This window comes from Castanea sativa, chromosome 1 (assembly GCF_040712315.1).
Source record: "Castanea sativa cultivar Marrone di Chiusa Pesio chromosome 1, ASM4071231v1".
Lineage (NCBI taxonomy): Eukaryota > Viridiplantae > Streptophyta > Magnoliopsida > Fagales > Fagaceae > Castanea > Castanea sativa.
The window spans coordinates 75320580-75341942 of NC_134013.1; the positions used below are offsets into that span (position 1 = coordinate 75320580).

At 34.1% G+C, this 21363-nt stretch overlaps 2 protein-coding genes across 2 annotated transcripts; one reads left to right on the top strand and one right to left on the bottom strand.

Annotated features, from left to right (window-relative positions):
* Nucleotides 1-2198: 2198 nt before the first annotated feature.
* Nucleotides 2199-4842, top strand: LOC142612724 (gibberellin 3-beta-dioxygenase 1-like). The gene is made up of 2 exons (XM_075784864.1): nt 2199-2680; nt 4251-4842. The coding sequence occupies exons 1-2, from the start codon at nt 2199-2201 to the stop codon at nt 4840-4842; spliced, it is 1074 nt and encodes a 357-aa protein (XP_075640979.1).
* A 748-nt stretch (nt 4843-5590) lies between these two features.
* LOC142612712 (transcriptional corepressor LEUNIG-like) lies at nt 5591-16731 on the bottom strand. Its single transcript, XM_075784854.1, has 18 exons — nt 16447-16731; nt 15365-15462; nt 15134-15243; nt 13823-14182; nt 13649-13737; nt 13465-13552; nt 13300-13375; nt 12531-12580; nt 10986-11270; nt 10686-10862; nt 10024-10266; nt 9525-9645; nt 9298-9410; nt 8996-9145; nt 8125-8277; nt 7905-8021; nt 6417-6623; nt 5591-6080 (listed from the first exon to the last, which is right to left on the bottom strand). The coding sequence occupies exons 1-18, from the start codon at nt 16482-16484 to the stop codon at nt 5937-5939; spliced, it is 2619 nt and encodes an 872-aa protein (XP_075640969.1). The 5' UTR covers nt 16485-16731; the 3' UTR covers nt 5591-5936.
* Between the last annotated feature and the right edge of the window lie 4632 nt (nt 16732-21363).

Sequence of the window (21363 nt, forward strand, 5' to 3'; positions counted from 1 at the left end):
CTTTTATAACTTCATAAATGATAATTATTTTATCTAATCAACTCAATTAATATACCTTCAATTTAAATTTAACTATTAATTATTAGTATAGATTTATAAATATTTACAATATTTGAGAAAAGAATAAATTAATCAATTTGCTCGTGAACAAATTGAGCTTATTTAACAAGAAGATAAATCGACCTTGTACATGTTATCTATGTTGATAAGCTTGAGCCCAATTGGCTCATGTTTGAAATCAAATTAAATGAACAATTATGAATTGTTAATACTCAGCTCAATCATCTCCTTTACAACCCTAAGTGAGATGGTTGTGAACTAAGAATTTCCTTCTCTTTTTTGTGCAATATTATCTTTTAATTATTTTCTTTATACGGTGTCTTTGCGATTAAAAATATAACATTAGTGGCTATTTCTAATGGAAGATCAAAGTACGCTTACTTATATATGTAAATCGCATTACTCTTTATTTCAATTATTTTATATTTGATAAATAAGGATTTGATTCTGGCCTATTGTGCAATTACCATTTTGATACAATATAAAATTGTTAACAAGGTAAAAAGTTAGAAGGTAAAAAAATGATACAAGAGTTAAGATTAAAAATGGCTTTTGATTTCAATCATTTAAAGTACTATTGGATGGTGATCTCAATCCAATAAATCAATTAGTTATTTTTTGTCGCTATTATTGTAGATTTGGTATAAGAGTCATAAGACTATATTGCACCAAATCTTAAATCATTGAGGTTTTTGTCCTTAGTGTTGTTGCTTTCGTATAGGAGTCACAGAAGTCTCTGACTCTCAACAAGGTGACAACTAAAAAAATGTGCCTCTAACTAGCTCCCACTTTAAAATTTAAATGGCTATATTGCATAGGATGCTTAGAGATAAGCATAGGAAGCTAGCTATTAGCTATCACTTACTTGTAACAATAGATTTAGAGCATCTGCATAAGTAAATGCATAATTTCAGCCCATTTTGCAAGAAAAAATATGTTTTTTTATATTTTATTTTATATATTAATTTTTACAAAACATCTATATCAGTTTGTTTATTCTACATATTTATTCAATAAAATATTCATTCTTGACTCAATACCCAGTCTCCCTCATCAACCCACACAACCACTATCATCAAGTCAGCTTGCATCATCAACCCACCCATCAAAATATCCCAAAATCACTAATCAAAATCATCAAAGCCCACTAATCAAAACCCATTGATCAAAATCATCAAAACCCACTAATCAAAATCATCAAACCCACTAATCAAAATCCCAAAACCATCAAACAAAGAAAAAAGATAGCAACGACGATCAGTGAGAGCAGCGGCAATCAACATGAGCAGCAATGAGTGAGGTGATTGATGGTAGCACGGCTGTGGCAAGACTCAAGAGAGCAGTAGAGCAATGGACCATCAAAACCCACTGATCAAAATCCCAAAACCATCAAACTGAGAAAAAATATAGCAACGACGATCGGCAAAAGCAACGGCGATCGATGAGGTAGCGGCGAGTGAGGTGATCGGTGGTGGCACAGCTGTGGCGAGACTTGAGAGAGCAGCGGAGATCAGTGGAGAAAAAGAGAGCGTGAGGTGAGAGTCAAACCAGAGAGATAAAGGGAGAGTGAGGTGGAGAGGAAAAAATATATATATATATATATATATATATATATATATGTATATATATATATATGTATATATATCAAATGCAGGAGCTACAGTAACCATGCATATATACACGATTACTGAAACATTTGTGCATTTATGTATAATTTACCCACATTAATGTGAGTGTTTTTTTTTTATTAAAATATGTAAAATGACTTACTTTTTCTATTTTGCAAGATTATGCAACCACTATATGGTTGTACAACTCTACAAAGTTCCCGACAGAACCCACTTAGAATAGAGACAAACGTGTGTAGACTCCAGAAGAAAGGTTTTGAAACCCGGTTCAACAAGAGACAATAGTCATTAGCTTTCTCTCTCCCAATTCAAAAAAAGACAACAGTCAAAAAGCTCTTTCAGTCTTTCATAAGAAACAAAAGGCTCTCTTAATTTATTATCGGAAAACAAAAACAAAATGCTCTCTCTCTCTCTCTCTCTCAAATACAAATTTACAGAAGCACCTCATTTTGACAACAAAAATTAGTTTGAGCTTTGTGGTAGTACTATACATGCTCAAAGTAAACTAGAATGATGAATTCAATCTCAGAATCCTTCAAAAGCAACCCTATCCACCTCAACCGAATCATTCCACTAGATTTCAATTCTGTGCTCACAGTACCCGACTCTCACACTTGGACCCTATCCACGGATCCCCACCAACCCATACCCATGGACCCATTTGAGTCCGTACCCATCATAGACCTTACCGACCCAAATGCAGTATTGCTGATACGACATGCATGTGAGCAATGGGGTGTGTTTCAAGTCACCAACCATGGCATTCCCATTGATCTCCTTAAACAACTAGAACTTCAAACCAAGCGTTTATTCTCTCTCCCATTGGACCAAAAGCTACGTGCTGTTCGATCCCCTGAGGGCATCACCGGCTACGGCCTCGCTCGCATTTCTACGTTTTTTCCAAAGCTCATGTGGTCGGAGGGTTTCTCAATTATGGGGTCTCCCTTGGATCATGCTTGCCAACTTTGGCCACATCACCACAAAAAATTCTGGTACGTGTATAACGCATGCCTTGCTGTGGCAATGGGCTTCGATTGTCTTCCACTTTTTGTGTACACATCATGGGTTAAATAATTAAATTTGAACATTTTAAAAAATATATATAGATATTTGGAGTAAAAATGTCGACATTCTGCCATGAACTCAATTTGTTATTTGTGTTTCGTGTAGCATATGGTTTGTTTAGATGCCGCTTATTGCTAAAAATTGAAAACTAAAAACTGAAAATACGGTAACAAAATAATTTTTAAAAGTTTAAATAGTGCCGTAAGACTCAATTTTAAAGAAAAATTTGCTGAAAAAAGTACTTATGGGTCTCGTGAACAGTACACGAGACCCACACAAAAAAACGCAGGCGCGCACGTCCTAATGTGGACGCGCAACCCAAACATACACTGTGTTCGTTTGTGTAGCACTAAAAATTATTTTAGTGTTGCGTTTTGCGTTTTTGGGGTCCTATATCACTGTTTATGGGACCCACAAAAATCATCCAAACATAGATTTTAATATAAATTTGGGTCATACGACACTATTTACACGTTTAAAAATTATATTACTACATCGTTTTCAGTAATAAACAGTATCTAAACAACCTCTATATATTAAACAACAATATTTACTGCACACAAATTGTTCTACACACACTTCTGAAAGTATCTGAAATTGTGGCTTATAACTTCAAGTTATGATTGTAGTTACTTTTTGGAGTGTGTTATTGACTGGTGGTATTTATTACGCAGAACTGTTTTATATTGTCACGATTTTCAACATTAAAATCACTATTTCTTTTTTTTATATGTACCATTTAAGGTGAGTTTTTGGGCCAGTTAATTAGCATGGGACCGGATCATTTTAAAAAAAAAGGGTCTTGGTTGGATCTAAATCATTCCAATTAGAATGTTTGATTGCTTACATAGAAATCTTTCTAAAATTGTCTCCCCACGAAGGGGTGTACGTTCATCGATAAATAAATAGATAAGCATACACCTCTTCATGTATGCCTTTCACGAGGCAGTCGGTGTGTTTTTGTCATATCCTAAGACTAATTATTTTGCTCAACTCAGTTTCACCAATTTAAGATTTCTTCCGTGCAACCGCAACTTTCTAGTTTCTACATGCGCAATCTTCTGTTTATTGAAATGGTAGTGTGGAATTATTTTTTTGTCTTTTTGCCAAAATTACATAGGTTCTTAGTGATCCACATTTCTATATTTAGTTAGCGATTAATTTGAACCGATTCACTAGTTTGTCATAGCCTCACATATGTGTCCATATATTTGTTGAATTGATCTGATTTTGGGTGTGACGGTGTTGGGGTGAGGTTGGGATAAGTACTCTTTGCATTTAAATTAATTTAAGGATAACATATTTAATTATACCACATTTCATGAAGCGGATGTCACTAATTCGAATCTTTCATCACCTCTTCTGAGGCGAGAAAGTAAGCCCAACACTTACTTGATTTCAAGTCATGTATAAACATTTTTTCAAATAATAAAAGAATAAATTAACTATAATTTTCCTCACGTATAATTTGTAACGTATCTCATTTCTGTCATGCAGTAATGTAATGGAAGTGTGCCAAAAGGAAATGAAGGACCTAACAGAAAGGATTCTAGGGCTGATGCTCGTGTCATTGAGCTTAACCCGTGAAGATGTCAAATGGTTTAAGCCCAATGATAGGAAGAAACAACCCCAGGCCCTTCTCCATTTAAACTCATACCCAATCTGTCCGGACCCGAGCCGGGCCATGGGCTTGGCCCCTCATACAGACTCATCATTGCTCACTTTGCTACACCAAAGTAGCACCACTGGGCTCCAAGTCCTTAGAGACAGTGTTGGGTGGGTGCCTGTGCATCCTATCAGTGGTGCACTTGTTGTCAATACTGGTGACCTAATGCACGTACTCTCCAATGGCCGTTTCAAGAGTGCATTGCATCAAGTGGTTGTTAACCAGATACATCATCGCATCTCGGTCGCTTACTTCTATGGCCCATCAGGGAATGTGAAAATATCACCGTCAATGAAGTTGATTGACCACAAACATCCACCACTCTATCGCTCGGTGACATGGAAGGAATATCTTGATGCCAAGGCAAAGCATTTCAACAAGGCACTTGACTTGATCAGGAATGATGTATATATTGCCAATTGATGAAAACAAGTATATATGTTGAATTTTGACTTCAAATTTCATTTGGGACTGTAATATATGATCTATTACGACAATTAATTAATTAATATTTATTTTGAAGTGTATATAAATATATATATATATATATATTTTTTATATTTGGAATAAGTTATGTTTATGTTGAATTTAAAGAATATATAACAACAATAAAATGTTTGAAAATATATCTAAAATTTATTTAAAGACGACAAAATATTGCTTAAAGTACAAATAAAAGAGTTTAAATAAAAAATATTCAATATCAAAATAGAATAATTAATTAAAAAATGATTTTTTTTTCTTCTTAGAGTACACATTTGTATCCGTGTCGGATACGTGTCCAACACCAATACATTGGCAATTTTGCTGTCCGTGCTCCCTAGACTCTTTGATCTTATAATGGTGTGATGCCTCTTCCATTTTTATAGACACAGAAACCGAGCCATAGGGATACGGTTATAAGATTTTTACAAAAAATGGTAATTATCATTTCTCGCAGAGCAATGTTAAGTTTGACAACAAAGGGTAAAGAAAATTTAATAAGCAAGGTTTATCAGTGCAAAAGGTTCATGAGCACGTGGACCAGAACCAAAAGTGCGCCACAACATTCACGGTGAATTATATTAGACAAACAAAATTGTTTGAAAGGATTCTACAAATCTAATAGAACTGTAAATATTGCTAAGAATGAACAACCAGCTTGCATGTTTGAACCACAATCGTGAAAACATAGAAATAAAATCTGAAGCCCCATCATATTTAATGCCTTTCAAAAGGATGATTCATATAAGTTGACATAACAGGATGTCGTGTTGCTGATGTTCATTAACAAAAAGGAGAATTCTGTATTAAAAAAAAAACAAATTTACATCTTTTGTAAGTCTGAACCAAAACTCTGTAGGAACATTGTCAACCGGATTTTGTGTGTAACAAAGTTAGCTTTGATGCAAAAGTTAACATCATTTGGTTAACTTCTCTGGGTCATGATCTAAATACTTCTTTCCTTGCCAAGGCAGACTGCAATACACATAATGGAGAAGGCATACCAACTTTGTCAGGGGGAAAAAGCAGTTAAGTCACTTCCAGAGCTTGACATACTTGTCATGACTAGCTGTAGCTATCAAACCTGCAGCACTCGATACTGCTAAGGCAGACACTAGTTTGTCGTGTGCATGTAGAGTCATTGTCTTGTTCTCGCTTGTGTTCCAAAGTTCCAAAGTCTGGAATGATTGCCAATCCACATGAAGAACAAAAGTCTAGGTCAGCAGCTTAAACAATTACATGCCATCTAGTTCAAATCTCAATGGAAACAAAAGTTTGAATGCACTCAACATGTACCCTAAAATCCAGTACATCACACTATGGAGCACTGGTTTTCAAAGTTGTAAAAACCTTATCTAATTGTGCACTCCTCACAAATCACAATGTTGTGTATGGCTAAATTAGATGAAAAGGCAAAACAGTCATCTTGCACCCTATTCAATCAAACTGACAAACCATATGTGTTATGCAGAAAATTTCATGAAATTGCATTAAAAAGTAGAGCTATGACTTACCTGATAACAGCCAATGACCAACAGAGAAGGATAAGTAGGATGGAAAACACAGTTATTAAATTTGTTGCCAGTGCAGCTCAATTCATGAATACATTCCCCTTTGTTTCCGGAGCCAATCGTCCACACTCGAACCAAGTCATCACTCACAGATGCCAGATATTCACCAGTAGGATCCCAGCAGACAGAATGGACCATGTTTTTATGGCCCTAAACAGTAAAAGAGAACGTCAATCATAATGTGAGGTCATTACTCCAAAGAGAATGAAGCAAGAAAAAAGAAGTAACAAAGCAATAACAGATATTTCCACATCATATCCTGAAAACAATTCAAGAAAATATTATCCTCTCTTCAAGATCTCATAATGAAACTAATTCAATTTGTAGATACAAAAGATCTCTTGATGAAACTAATTCAATTTATAAATATAATTGAATTTTATTGGTTCAGGGCCAATAATGAAGGAGCTTACGTAGAGTAAGAGAATATTCCAACTTACAGAGCCATAAAAGACTTTTATATGCCAAACAAGCAAAATTAAATGTCCATTTTGGCTTTTCATCAAGGGGCACTTAAAAGCCATTAATCATCTTGTGGGCAGCCCTTTAGGAAGGGGTTAAAGGAACCTTGAATTATTAAGATTTCCATTTCTAAAATAGATGTTTCCATTTTCCTTCAAAACTGTAATGACTAGGGAAGTTCTAACCACGATAATCAAAGTCAATTAAAAAAAAAAAAAAACCACCAGCTTTGAAGGATGGAAAACCGGTATACAACAGAGACAGATGAGAGCCATCTGGCAATGAAATCTGGTTTCTGAATTTTAAAGGACCTACGAAGACGGGTTAAGAAATGCCTCTAGGAAAAGAATGTATTGATCTCATAGAAAATCTAATGGCTCGGTTAAAACAAAACTAAATTATATCAATCAAGCCAGTTGCCAAAACACTCGCTAAATTGAACCAAAACTAAATTATATCAATCAAGCCAGTTGCCAAAACACTCGCTAAATTGAACCTCCGGACACCGAAATTGATATCTCCAACATACACACAAGAGAACTATCTGACAGAAAAAACTGGTCTTGGAACTTTGGAGTTTGGACCTACAAAGCCAGCTAAAAGAAAGGCTTCCATACATGCCCTCGAATTATACCATACAAATCGTACACTAACAATCCACCCCTCCTCCAAAGGGAGGTTTAGTAAATAATCAAATATGACACTTGGGTTAAGGGTCAAGTTGGTAATTTTTTTTACATCTCCCCCTCCTGGACGAGAAGGTACCATGTATCCTGGGGATACACTGAATTTTCTCCCAGGAGCCCAGGTGTCATATGCACCCCCAAAATAAAGAGCTTTGAATGCTAGAAGAAAAGCACCTATACCTAACAAAATTAAGTGAATACCCAAAATTGTAATCAATTTGTTTCCATCTTTCCATAAATAACCGAATAACAGAAAAGAGTCCACAAAAGGACGACAGCCAACCTGTAATTTAAGCCTACAAAGTTGGGTCTCTACATCAAGTATGGATACAATATTCTCCCCTGCAGCAGCGAGAAGCCTTCCAGCACGAGGTTGAAATCTCATCTGGGTCGCACCACCCTGAAAAAATGGCATATAATCTACTAAATACAAACAGACGCTTAAAATAATATTGAACCTTGTACAATTTTCTTGAAGATGAATAAACACCATATTCTTATACCTTGAAAACTCCAGTACAACTGCCATTCTTGATACTCCAGTATCTTATCTCATTATTATCACAAGAGCAGATAAGGTCCTCTTTAGTAGGATGGAAGTCCAATGACATAACAGTATCAGAATGCCCCGTAAAAGTACGAAGAGAATAACTGGGCTGCAAAGTATCAATATATCCATTAAAGTAATTAAAAATAAATAAAGATAAGAAAGGTAAAGGCATCATAATAAGAGGGACACTGTAAGATAAATTGATTCTATCACTGACTTCAAAGGCAAAGGCGTAAGAGAATGAAATCAATAGAGGAAGTTTACATTACAAACTTATCTTAGTATTTCTAGCAAGTCAACTTTATGACTCAATCCAAAATAACCTTATTCTACTTATGAGAGGTTGTCTTAAGGTATTGAAAAAGGGTTCTGGGGATGGGGGGAAGGGAAGGGAAGAGGTGTAGTTTTATAAACAAGTTGTGATGCAATTATGCTGTTATATAGAATTCCGAATTTGGTGGATTTCTATCAATACAATCAAAGTTAAATTTTGAACTTGTACACAAGCAATTCAAAATAATTTGTATTTGCTCCATATGTGTCTGCGTCTAACATTCGTTTGACCAGCAATGACCACAACATTGAAGCAAAACAGGTGCCCTTTAGATGGCTTTAAATACGTACAAGCAGAAACAAATAAGCATCAATATAGCATTTGACCACCCCCACCCAAATGGGAAAAATAAATAAATAAAATAAAAAAGAAGAAGAAGAAGAAGCATCAATATAACAGACATGTACATGCTGTGAATCTAAGTACTAATCACAAAAAAATAAATCAGATTAAAAAGATAAAAAAAAAAAAAAGGAATATGCCAACTTACATTATCAGCATCCCAAACCCTGACAGTTTTGTCAGCTGAAGATGTAGCAAGTCGAGACATACTTGGACTGAAACGGACATCAGTTATCCAATGAGAATGCTCTTCAAGTGTAGACTTCATTGCAAAGGATTCTGTGCACCACAATACAACCTGCACCATAAATCATCAGGCAAAAAGGTTTCTGTTGACTTTTCTATAATCATAATCAATTCAGTCAAAGCAGCACTGAAGTTTCCCTGTGCAACTGTTTGCAGCATTTGAACAATGTTTAATAAAACAATCTAATTAAACCAACCACTTACTTTTCTATCAAAACCACCAGTAGCAAGCAGTTTCCCATCTGATGAGAAGTGACAACATTCAACTTTATTTGTACTACTTGCAGGAATACGCCGGATTTCCGTAAATGTGAAGCCTAATATTAATATAAACATGTTAAACCCTTGGGTCCCTTTAACATGGATATATGGAAGCATTAAACAATCAAACAAGAAGCATTCACCAATCTAAAAAGCAGAATACACTGTACCTTTGCTGACACCAGAACATTGATTAACTCGACTATCCCTAGGGTCTGCATCATCATGAGACAAGAATGACTCAACATTATCTTCCAAGGACCCATCATCCACAAACTGGTCCATATCAGACTGCAAAAGACTATGTCAACTATCTGACTGCAAAATTGAATGCAAATAGCAACCCCCCCTTCTGCCTAAAAAAAAAAAGAGAGAAAAACGCCTTGCCCTTAGCAGCAGAGTCATGACCCCAGCACTGCTAATGACAATTCCTCACAAGTAAACAATCTGAAACTTAGTTACAAAGGGCACATTGTATAATTTTTAAACATTACTTTAACAACACACTACTTCTAAAACATGTAACTTGTGACTAGCTGATCAGGAAAATTATCCAAAATGAAATTAACATGAAATAAGTTAAAACACAGGTGCGGGCTCAGTAGCACGAGCCTGGAACCTCAGCAGGGGCACTATGGAAAAAAAAAAAAAAAAAAAAAAGTTGCTCACCAACTGATTTGGTGCTGATGTAAGTGGGCCCACCGCATCAGAACCAAACATAAGTAGAGACTTAGAGGAACCACCATTATGAGGTAAACTTGGCATTGACATCACATCTCCTGGTGTGTGAGTAGAGGGTGTTGAAGGTGAACTTGGGGATGGTCCTGTGGTGTTTGCAGTCCCAGAGCTATTGGCAGGACCTGAAGATGATACTGGCTGCTTTCTCTTTCGCACAATTTGACTTTTTGGAGCCTTGAAGGAACAAAAGGAAACAATTTCAGAAACTCAAACCAGGTTATACCAACTTTTCAGTGATGATCAAGTACACTGGTAAATTAGAGTTATGAAACCATTTGACACACAACTAAGATGATAGAAAAGTAAAGCATGAGAAACAAATAACAATAATTATGTAAGGGGATATAAAAGCAAAATGAACTAGATGATGGGAAAGTAAAGCATGTAAAAGATGACACAAACTATAATTGGTTAAAAGATTACATGTTTAGCAATAGTAGTCCACATGACAAAAGAAATTCTAAAAATATTTGAGGTTATATTTGGAGAATGGAGAATTGTTCTACAATAACTAAGCCAAAAACCAAGAAACGAAAATGACAACAGGAAAAGAGTGTAGCTAATAAAATCTACGACTGCTGAAGCCAATAAACCTGATCGCTTCCTTGAAAGGTATTTGAAATGCTACCATCTGCTGTGACGCTTCCAGCACCATTCATTTTATCTTGCTGCTGGAGGTGGTGGTTTGAATTTTGAGAATGTTGACTAGAAAGTGGATGTTGCGCATAATGCTGCTGCTGTTGACTGTTTTGAATTTGTTGCTGCTGTAACTGAGAAGCATTACAACATTAGATAAGCAAGCACAACTGGAAGCTTAAAGACTGATAAAACTGTTGAAAAGACATAAAGATGATAAGATTGATCAACTCTGATGTGTAGGAACAAAATAATACCTTGATTAGCAGCTCTGTCTCTGCACGGGAACCAACTTGAGCTGGCGATCCAACATTAGGAACCATATCAACAACAGAATTTAACTGGCCATCCTTCGCAAGACCCATATTACGATTGTTTTGAAACATTCTTAGTTTTCTGGATTCCAAATCATTGGCAGATGGAGATGCCAAGTTTTGCTGTGCCTGAAGCATTAGTTGCTGCTGTAACTGAAGTTGATTGAAAGACTGAGGGGACTGCATCTTCTGCTGCTGGAAAAACCCAGTTCGAATCTGCTCCAGCCCCTACAAAAGGAGAGAAGTTTTCAGAAAATAAATCCAATTCCATCCCTTATAATATCATAATCATTTTCTGAACCACCAATTTGATTATTTTTTTTTTAATAACCAAACCAAAAATGCAAATGTAAGTTTCATTCCAAGCAGCATGCATAAACAACATTTGCTGGTTGTCAGACAAAAGGGAGGGAAATTTGCCTTCATTCTGCCTAGCTCTTTCCTAAGAAGTCAGGTTGAATAGAAGTGGAAGCAATCATTCGCTTACTGCACTTTTGAAATAACCAGCCTCAGCAATTCCCACATTCACTACTTCCAACTTTCGTTTCTAAAGTTGAAATATTTAACAGAAAATGCTTAATCAACTCCCCATGAGCAAAATGGAGGCTTCCCTTAATCCAACTGCCCACATACACAGACAGGCTAAAACGTATATTGCCAAAAGTTCTCCTCAATAGTAACATAGACAAAGATATAATGTACTAAAACAAAAGTAAGGAAAGACAAACTGAATCAAACCTCATTAAAAATTAAAGAAAAGAGTATTGATTAATTTCTTTTTTTGATAAGTGTATTGATTAAATTAAATATATTTGTCCTTCAAAATAAAATACATCAACCATATCAAAAGTCTTATCGCATAAAATAAAACAATGGGTAAACTACATATTTGGTCCCTATCCTTTACACCATATTTTAATTTGGTCCCTAACCTTTTAATTGTGTCAATTTGGTCCCTAATATTTCAATGTTGTGTCAATTTAGTCCCTGCAATTATATTTTGAATGAAAATTACTAACATAGCAAATGACTAAAATAAAATTTTAGTTTATTTTCAAGTCAACAGAAGTTAATTTTTTATTTTGGTCATTTGTCATGTTAGTAATTTTCATTCAAAATATAACTGCAGGGACTAAATTGACACAACATTGAAAGGTTAGGGACCAAATTGACACAATTAAAAGGTTAGGGACTAAATTGAAATATGGTGTAAAGGATAGGGACCAAATATGTAGTTTACCCTAAAACAATTTATCTTAAAATGCAACCTATTGCTTTAGCTGATAATATTTTCTAATGACAAATTGCCTGATAGGTAGAATATTGAGAGGAAAATGTCATATCAGTTAAGGCACTTTTCAGCTCAATTATGGTTTGATTGGCAGACGAGTAGTGGAAGAACCAACCAGAATGAAACTAAGATCATCCAACTTGAAAACAGAAACACAATTGAATATACAGGGAATAAAGCATGGCTTTTAGTCTTACCGTCAAAGGCCATCCTTTCAAAGTCAAATTGTTACTGCCTTGATTTGATCCTAAAAGAACATGAGAATAATTGTTATAACTAAATTATACAGTTTCAATAAATAATTAAAGAACTAATAAACCATGGATTTACATGCTGCATGACCCAAAACACAAACGCATACTAGATCATGAAGTTATTGGGAGTTTCTTAGGATCCATATGGGATTTCCAATCACTTATGCATACGTTTCTAGATCCAATAACAATCGTTCCTTTGCAACAAATGACAGTTTTGTTTAATAAGAAAACATAAGGTACCGAAAGAAGCAACATCCTTTGCAACGAATGACATGAAAAACATTTACAACACATCCATCGATAGTCAGTTAAAAACATCTTATTTATAAGAGAAATTTCCTAGATTCCTTCCTTTTTCATTTGATCTTCCAAAACCATCACCTATATTAGAATAACTGCCAACCTGTAAGTTCAGAGTAGTAAGAGGAGAAGAATACTAGGTTTAGTATTTATCATTTGAATATTTGATTATTACTAGGTTTAGTAATAATCATTTGAATAGTTGAACTCTTGTTGAGCTGAATACCAGAAGTTACATTCCTCATTCTATTAATATTCTTCATAAGATAAGGGGTCAACATCCCATGATTTATTAATAGTAAAAAGAAAGTTACAGCTATAAAATCATTGAACCTATACATAAACATAACAAAATGAGAAAAGAAAAACAAACAGCTGGATTGAAACAAAGGAAAATTTCAATCAATACCATGAACTCCAATCAATGATCCTTCTGAACCAGCAGCTCTGGGGTTCATCATTGAACCCATCTCACTCTTTATCTCCTGTTTCAGCATACAAAATTATCATAAATAAGAACATTGAGCAATGAAAGTAACAAGATGATGGCAATGATGATGATTATTATTATTACCTGTATAGGCCCTGGAAGCTGCTGACTTCGATTTTGAACTTGTTGGAGATTTCCAGAAATACCCCCAGGTGTACCATGAAGTGTTTGCCTGCAAAACAAGAGTTTACCCACTTACAAATTGGACTAATTACAAATGTAGACTCGTAGTACAACTTAATAACTGTGTCCTGGAAGAAAAAAATACCCTTGAGGTTGGCCACCTGCTGCACCTGCCTTCAGCATTGAGGCATGATTAGGATCCAGTAGCTGTCCAACATTGTCACCTAACCTTTGCTGCATGATAATGTTTTGTAAATAACTGCAGGGATAATGAAAAAAGAAGAAACTCATTTTTAAATCCATCACAGAACATCAATACCTTCATAGCTCCATCATCCAACGCATCCCTCTGGAGTGGAAGCTTTAGTCTTTCCTCATACATTTTTGTTGCCAATGCATTTGCAGTTGCAGTCGCAGAGTTCTGTCTAATAAGAGGGTCGCCACTTGCAAGTCCATTGGCTGAGCCATTTAGGAGCTGTGTTCCATCTCTCCGCTGCTGCTGCTGCTGCTGCTGCTGCTGCTGCTGTTGCTGCTGTTGCTGCTGTTGTTGCTGTTGCTGCTGTTGAGCATGCCTCTGCAACAAGAGCTGCTGCATTTGCATCTGTTGATGCTGCTGAGGTTTCTGGTTCTGCTGTTGTTGTTGCTGCTGCTGCTGCTCCCGAGCCTTTGCCAACTGAGTCTGTCATTTCCATATAAACATCAAGGTTATTTAAGGATCTCTCCAACATAGCAAACATGGAACAAGTAGAGATCCGCAGAATCCAAACAATACTTAGTAATATACCATATAATTTATGAATCCAAAAAAATAGAAATAAAACCTAAGTTAATATTGTTTGATATGTAGGTTTTTTATTTTTTATTTTATAAGAAATTGTTATGTATGTAGGTCAAACTCCCTATCCTCTCAAGTACACTTCAGAATAATTCAAAAAATTCATTCCATGACAAGACTCCAAATAAGATTTCAACGTTTAACAATTAGTTGTCCAGGCCAAAAAGTCATTAATAACACTTCAGAATAAAAATTCCCTATGTTCACTGAAAAGCTAGCAAGGTATATTCATTAGGTGGTAGGACACCAACAATCATTTGCAGGAGAAAAAAACCAGAAAGAAAAAAGGTAATATTATTTGAGAAAATATTACTTAAGCCCCTGACATTACATTTTAACAAGTGCTGGTAATACAATATTAAGACCAATAACTCCAATTTCAGCACATATCCGACTCTGACTATAAAAAACTAAACCATTAGCGAAAGGAGAGAAACAAAATACATATGACCAAGAAGAGACTGAAGATAATATGATGAAGACCATTAAAATGCATAATTTTTTTCAATTGGTAAGTTACACACACTCAATGGGTCTTGAACCTACAACCTCTCCCTCCGCCTAGCACTTATAGGCGGAGGTGGTGTAAGTTGAGCTAGAGCTCATTAGCCAACAGAAAAATTGAATTTATGTTGCCAGAATATGATTGCTATAAGAAAAATGATTTGCAGATTCAGAGAATTGCCTGGAGACTTTAAGAACAACACCCTCCCCAACCCAAAAGAAGTTCATATATATGTGTGTGTGTGTGTGTGTATATATATATATATATATCTTAAGAACTGGTAAACCCACCTCGATGTATGATGCAGCTGGTTCTGAGTGCTTCTCATTTGTCCTTGCAATAAATATGTCCCAGAAGACGGACCACCATTCAAAAAGAAAACCACCAGGTGCATCAATAGCTGAAGTACATGGTACACACAAAAGCCACAATTAATATGAATTATGATATATACATAGAGTATGGGAAGTCCAGAATACATGTTAAATCTCTTTTCTTAGCAAATCTTCACATATTCTTACCAACAGGATCAGAAGAGACTTTCCCTTCGGCTTGAAATGCTTTTGCGGTAGAATGTAATTTCCTCTTCATAAGATAGTCATATATATACACATCCAACCTATTGTACAAAGACCAAATCAGTCAGATTGTAAAACAATACAACTATAAAATCCAAATCGATACAAACCCAGCATTTAAACAGCAACAAAATGAAGGAAAATACTGTCCAAAGAATAAAGAAACAAATACCACCCTCGATAGCTCAGAAAATCAATATTTACTGACAATAATGCAAAAGCAAAACCTCACACAAATTTTTGGCATGGTTGGATTTCTAAATTAACTTTTTGAATCTTAATTTTTTTTTTCATCATTTGAGAGGAGAGAACAAAATCTTCCATTCAACCAAGCAATAAGACTATTTGCCTCGAGTCCTTGACTAAAACAATATGAAACCAATATCAAAAAAATCCACCCCCACCCAAAGAAAACAAGAAATAAATCCAAAAGTACCCCAAAAACCAGAACCAAAAAGAATCCAAGAAGTAATAGAAGGCAACAACAAGAACAAGAACACCAAAATCATCGCAGACAAAATAGACTCTTGAGAAACTTCGACATGCCCATTTAGAAACATATTAGAATACAAGCACCAATCACAGAGTAAAGTTCAAATCAAAACCCTAGGCCTCAAAAAGAGCTAATGAAAAACTAAACACAAACAAAAACAAAAAAAAAAAGAGGAAATTTTGTACAGAAAAACAGTCCTAAAAACTGACAAATCAACCAAATCTTAAAATTTTAAAAAAACACACACTAAAAGCACAAACTTTATCAACAGAAACATCAGTACAACATGGAAAACAACCCCAAATGCGGAAAAATGCAAATTAAACAAACACCACAAAAAACTATAACATACCCATTCGAAAACTTGAAAATAAAAGCCCAAAATAACACTTTCCAAAACAAAATGCGAAAACGAAAACCCTAGGACCCAAAAACAAAGCCACAAGCATTCAAAGTCCTAAAGGACCGAAACCCAGAAATCAAAAACGAACAAACAACATAACAAAATCGATTTACTTGCATAAAGACTTACATTTTATCAGCTTCCCAGTTGGTCTGAGACTGAGACATGGCTAAAACACTGTAATCTATGACAAATCCGAAACCTTTGGAACTGTGCGTACAGAAAATAAAAATAACAATTTCAAAGGAGTTGTTCCGCTTATAGCTCTCTCTTACGTTAGATTCTTAAGGAGAGTATGTCTTCTGGATTTTCGGACTAAAGCCTTTTAACGTGTGTGTGTGTTTTTTTTTTATTTTTTACAACATTTGAGGACTATAATCTTGGTCATAACTCATATGTAAAAAATAATAATATAAAATTATAAGAAGTATTCTAGGCTGATCTTTCTATAACAATTGTTTGGCTTTTCGCTTGGTTCTTTGTGGCCTCATGCCAAAATTTCACGCAACCAAAGCACTGTAGAGTGCCGCTCTTTTTATTTTCCCCTTTCGTCTTGGCACGCATTATGAAGTGCTTTTTTGACTTTTTGGTTCATATCATGCATTTTCCATCACCTACAATTTAGATACGACAACTTAACATTATTTATTTTGTTTCTCAGAAAAAAAAAAACATTATTTATTTCACCCCAAAAAAAAAAAAAGGTCACATTTTTTTTTAATGCCATTATCATTATTAATTGGTTTAAATCAAGTTAACAATTTTTGATAGTAAGTATTTAATTTGATTATTATTATCATATACTATATATTATAAGTTGGGTCCTAAAAATCAAGATTGTGCGAAGTGGTTCAACATATAGCTTATACGTTTTATAACGGATTTTTGTTATAAAACTTATTAAGTATTAAGATAGCTTACTTGAGTAGAATCTATATCATGCAATTTGCATCATCTACAATTTACATATGACAACAACTTAACATTATTTATTTTAGCCCAAGAAAAAAAGTCCCGTTGTTTTTTTCAATGCAACTGTCATTATTAATGGGTTAAAATCAAGTTAACAATTTTTTATAGTAAAGTGTTTAATTTGATTATTATCATATGTTGTATATTATAAGTTGGGTATAAAAGTCAAGATTGTGCAAAGTGGTTCAACATACACTTTATAGTTTTATAGGGGATTTTTGTCATGAAACTTTTTTTTTTTTTAGAGATAAAAATAATAAAAAATAAGTTTCATGACCAAAAAAAAAAACTCATTAATTATTATGATAACCTTTTTTTTTTTTTTTGATAAAAAAAAAACCATAACTTTATTAAGAAGAAGAAAAACATAATACATCATGAGTCAACGCCAACTCAACCATATTAGGATTTCCTCTATCCTAGTTTCATAATTATCTAAATATTTGGCATACTGAGCCAAAAGGTGAGTTGGACGATTGTCATCTCGCTTAACATGGAAAATTTCCACTCATCTAAAATTCTACAATTTGTTTTAATCCCTCCTATAATATTGTCAATAGCAAGTGGAGCTTCACCGGTTCTAATTATCAACAACTATCTGGAGTCACGTTCAAACAACACATCTCGTACCCTTACATCCCAAGCAAAAAGAACCCCTTCCTCCAATGTTTTTTCCTTCAATCTCCATAGGACCTAGTGGAATTGGTGAGTTCTTGTTTAGAGCTGCCTTGACTTGCCCTTTGTAGTCCTGAATAATAACCTCAATTCCTACCGACTGTGTGTTAACAAAAGTAGCCCCATCAATATTAATCTTAATTATACCAAGATTGGGCTGGGGATATCCACTGCACTGTATTGCTGGTTTCATGGTAAGCCAACTTGAAGTCAGCTGTTTGAAACTCCTCCAGTAAGTACTTGGCCTTCTGAAAAATTTCAGCAGCTTACTGTCATGTTTTACCTTGTCTCACTGCATTCCTAATAAACCACATAAACCATGCCACCTTGATGACTAACCCCAACAGTTCATCATCCATATGCTGTCCAAATTTTAAATACCAATGCAGGTCTCCAAATTCATGAAAAACACCACCTTGACACTCAAACGAGATACCTTAATTGCGAAGAAAATATATCACTAAAATAGCAAGTGACTACATTATGAGTTTTAATAATTTAAAATGCTAATCTAACTAAAATTCTATTACCAATATTGTAAACAAGTTGAAATGAATTTTATTTATTTAGTTTAATTTTTTAATAGTTTTTTTTAGGTAAAACTGGACCACCTAATTTTCAAAATATTTCAAATGTTACTCTAACTAAAATTCTATTGCCAACAAATTTAAAATAAAATTATTATTTTTTATGTTATTACCATACACTAGGTTCATTGTAATATACCGTTCTTAAAATAAAGACACAATTATTAAGCGCTTTTCATAATAGATATCAGGTCGAGTCATATTATTAAAAAAAATTCGTAATAATTAATTTAATTCATCAAAATTTGTGTATAAACAATAAAGTAATGAGATAATTGATGCATAACAAAACTCCATAACATGATGTTGTTTTCAAGCTAAATTCAAAAGTTTCAAGCACATAAATTATCACAGTAACAATTCTTCATTCGTAGCACTTGACATTTATCTAAGTACTAAAAAAAACTCTCATAATGGGTTCCAGTTAGCTCAACTGGTAAAATATCTGAAGATTGAATAAGAGATCTGGGTTCAATTTCCACCTACCCAAAAAACTGATTGGTGTCTTGCTCTGATGATAAAGAGCATTTGTGGGGGAAAAAAAATTCCCGGATAAACATTTAGGCTTTGGGCTTCATTAACAGGTACCAGTTTGTTTTTGATTAAGGCCTCCAGGCCCACAAGTCAGTCTACACTGTAAAGGTCTAAGAAGTTGTCCGACGAGGAATGTATTCTCGGACGGGCTCGGCAATGACCCTGGGACTTGTCAAGAAGGTTAAAGGGAGAATTTTGGAAATAACTAATGGGTAAGAGGGCTATCCAAGCACCCTCTAGACGCAAGGATGTGAGAGAAATATCTAAGGAAAAGGCTGCTACCTCCACATTAAAGACCCTGCATTTACCTCCCTGACCACATTAATGGGGAAATGACCTCTGAATAGTAGCATTCAGCCTTCCAGCTATGATTGGAAGGCCTTGAGGAGGTGGTGGTGGATGTAACAAATATCTAGGGGGGAAGATTTGTATGACACGTGTATGAACCAGTAAAGAATAAATATATAAGGAAACGAAAAAAGAAAAGAGAGAGGACCTCTGCACTTTCCACTGAGAAAAAAACAAGAACTAGGAATTGTAAACCTTGATATATAAAGAGAACATATATACACATATCGTCATCGGCTTACGTTCGAGGAAGTTTCTTTGTCATATTTGTCTACCATTTGTTTAAATTGTGGCACTTTAGTCTGTTAATCGGCTTACGTCATAGGTTGAAATTTCTTTTTTAAAAAAAAAACTCTCAATTTGTAAGTAGAATTTTGACTTCGAAAATTTTAAAATGGATTATTCATATGATAAAAGAATCCTAATAGAATAAACACGATATAATGAACATGTTATCTTTTTGTGAGGGCTTCTTATTCTTACAATAAAATGTCACTTGATATTCAAATGAAGAACTGTTATTTTTTCAAATTGGTCTCTAATACTCTCTCTCTCTCTCTACATCATAATTCATATTGTTATTTTTTCAAATTGGTCTCTAATACTCTCTCTCTCTCTCTACATCATAATTCATATACACATATATACATGTGCATAAATGTGTGTGTCATGCATAAATTATGACCCCACTCAAGTCAAATCATGACTTTGCCATTGTCCATATAGGGCATTGCTCCACACAGTACACATGATGAAGACTATCCTTATTGAGCTATTTCAATCATTGTGCTGAGTCTTTGTATTCAAGCGCCTTTCTCGGGTGTTTTTCTCTGCCCAAGCAGCATACCAAAAACTTCTTAAGACTTCCTACGTGTCTCCAGCAAGACAAAGTCTTTCATCTGCATAATGCACTTCAAAGTTTTTTTTTTTTTTTTTTTTGACAGTGATATTCTTTTTCAAGCATTTCATGGTGATTCTCAATTCATTCAATAGACATTAAAGACTTTTCTTTCAAACTCAAGTTTTAGTCAAGCCTCCACGCTGAGTTTGAGGGGATTTAGAAGATATTAGGATATTACATTATTACAATAAATGTGTAGCCCATATAATTAATATATTAAGATATTATGATAAATGTATAGAGAATTTTTTTGTAGAATACCACTCGCTTTTGTGATTTTATAACACAATGAGCTACAGTAGTTTTAGGGTCAATACATTTGTAAATATGTCTTATCTCCAGTTGATTGTAATACACAATTCAAAATAGTAAATATGTAATTACCAAAGATTTTTCATTGTAAACGTAAACCATTAGTCCGAATCAAAGTTAATTCTCTTATTTTTTGGTTTTTTTTTCTTCTATATCTAGAACATTGATTAATTTATATTTTCAAAATTAATAATAATTTTTTTTAAAATTTACATCAAATTGTTAATTAATCTCTACATAGAAACAAATAAGATTTAGATCAACCATGCCCCTAGGGTTAATAATTATGCATTATCATTTTAATATGCACGTGTTTAGTATAACTTAAATTTCATGAATTATTGGGGTTCAAGTGATAATTTGTAGTAATAACATCTTTTGTAGTGTCTCATATTTGTGGTTCAAATCTCATATCAAGTCCATTACCATTTACTTATAAATAAAAAACATGAATTATTACCTTAATAAAATTCTGATTCATGAATTATTTGATTTATTTTTAAAAAAAGTTTGGATTCGTTTATGAACACTTCATCAAGTAAAATTTACAATAACTATAAAAAAAAACTTTAAAAAACTTTATTAGATAATTCAATAAACCAAACCATGCAAATATACTATATTTTAACCATACTAAACAACACAGTAAGGCATTTGCAACAAGAATTTTTTTTTTTTTCATCTTTTGTAACTTGGAGCCAAAAAAAAAAAAAAAAT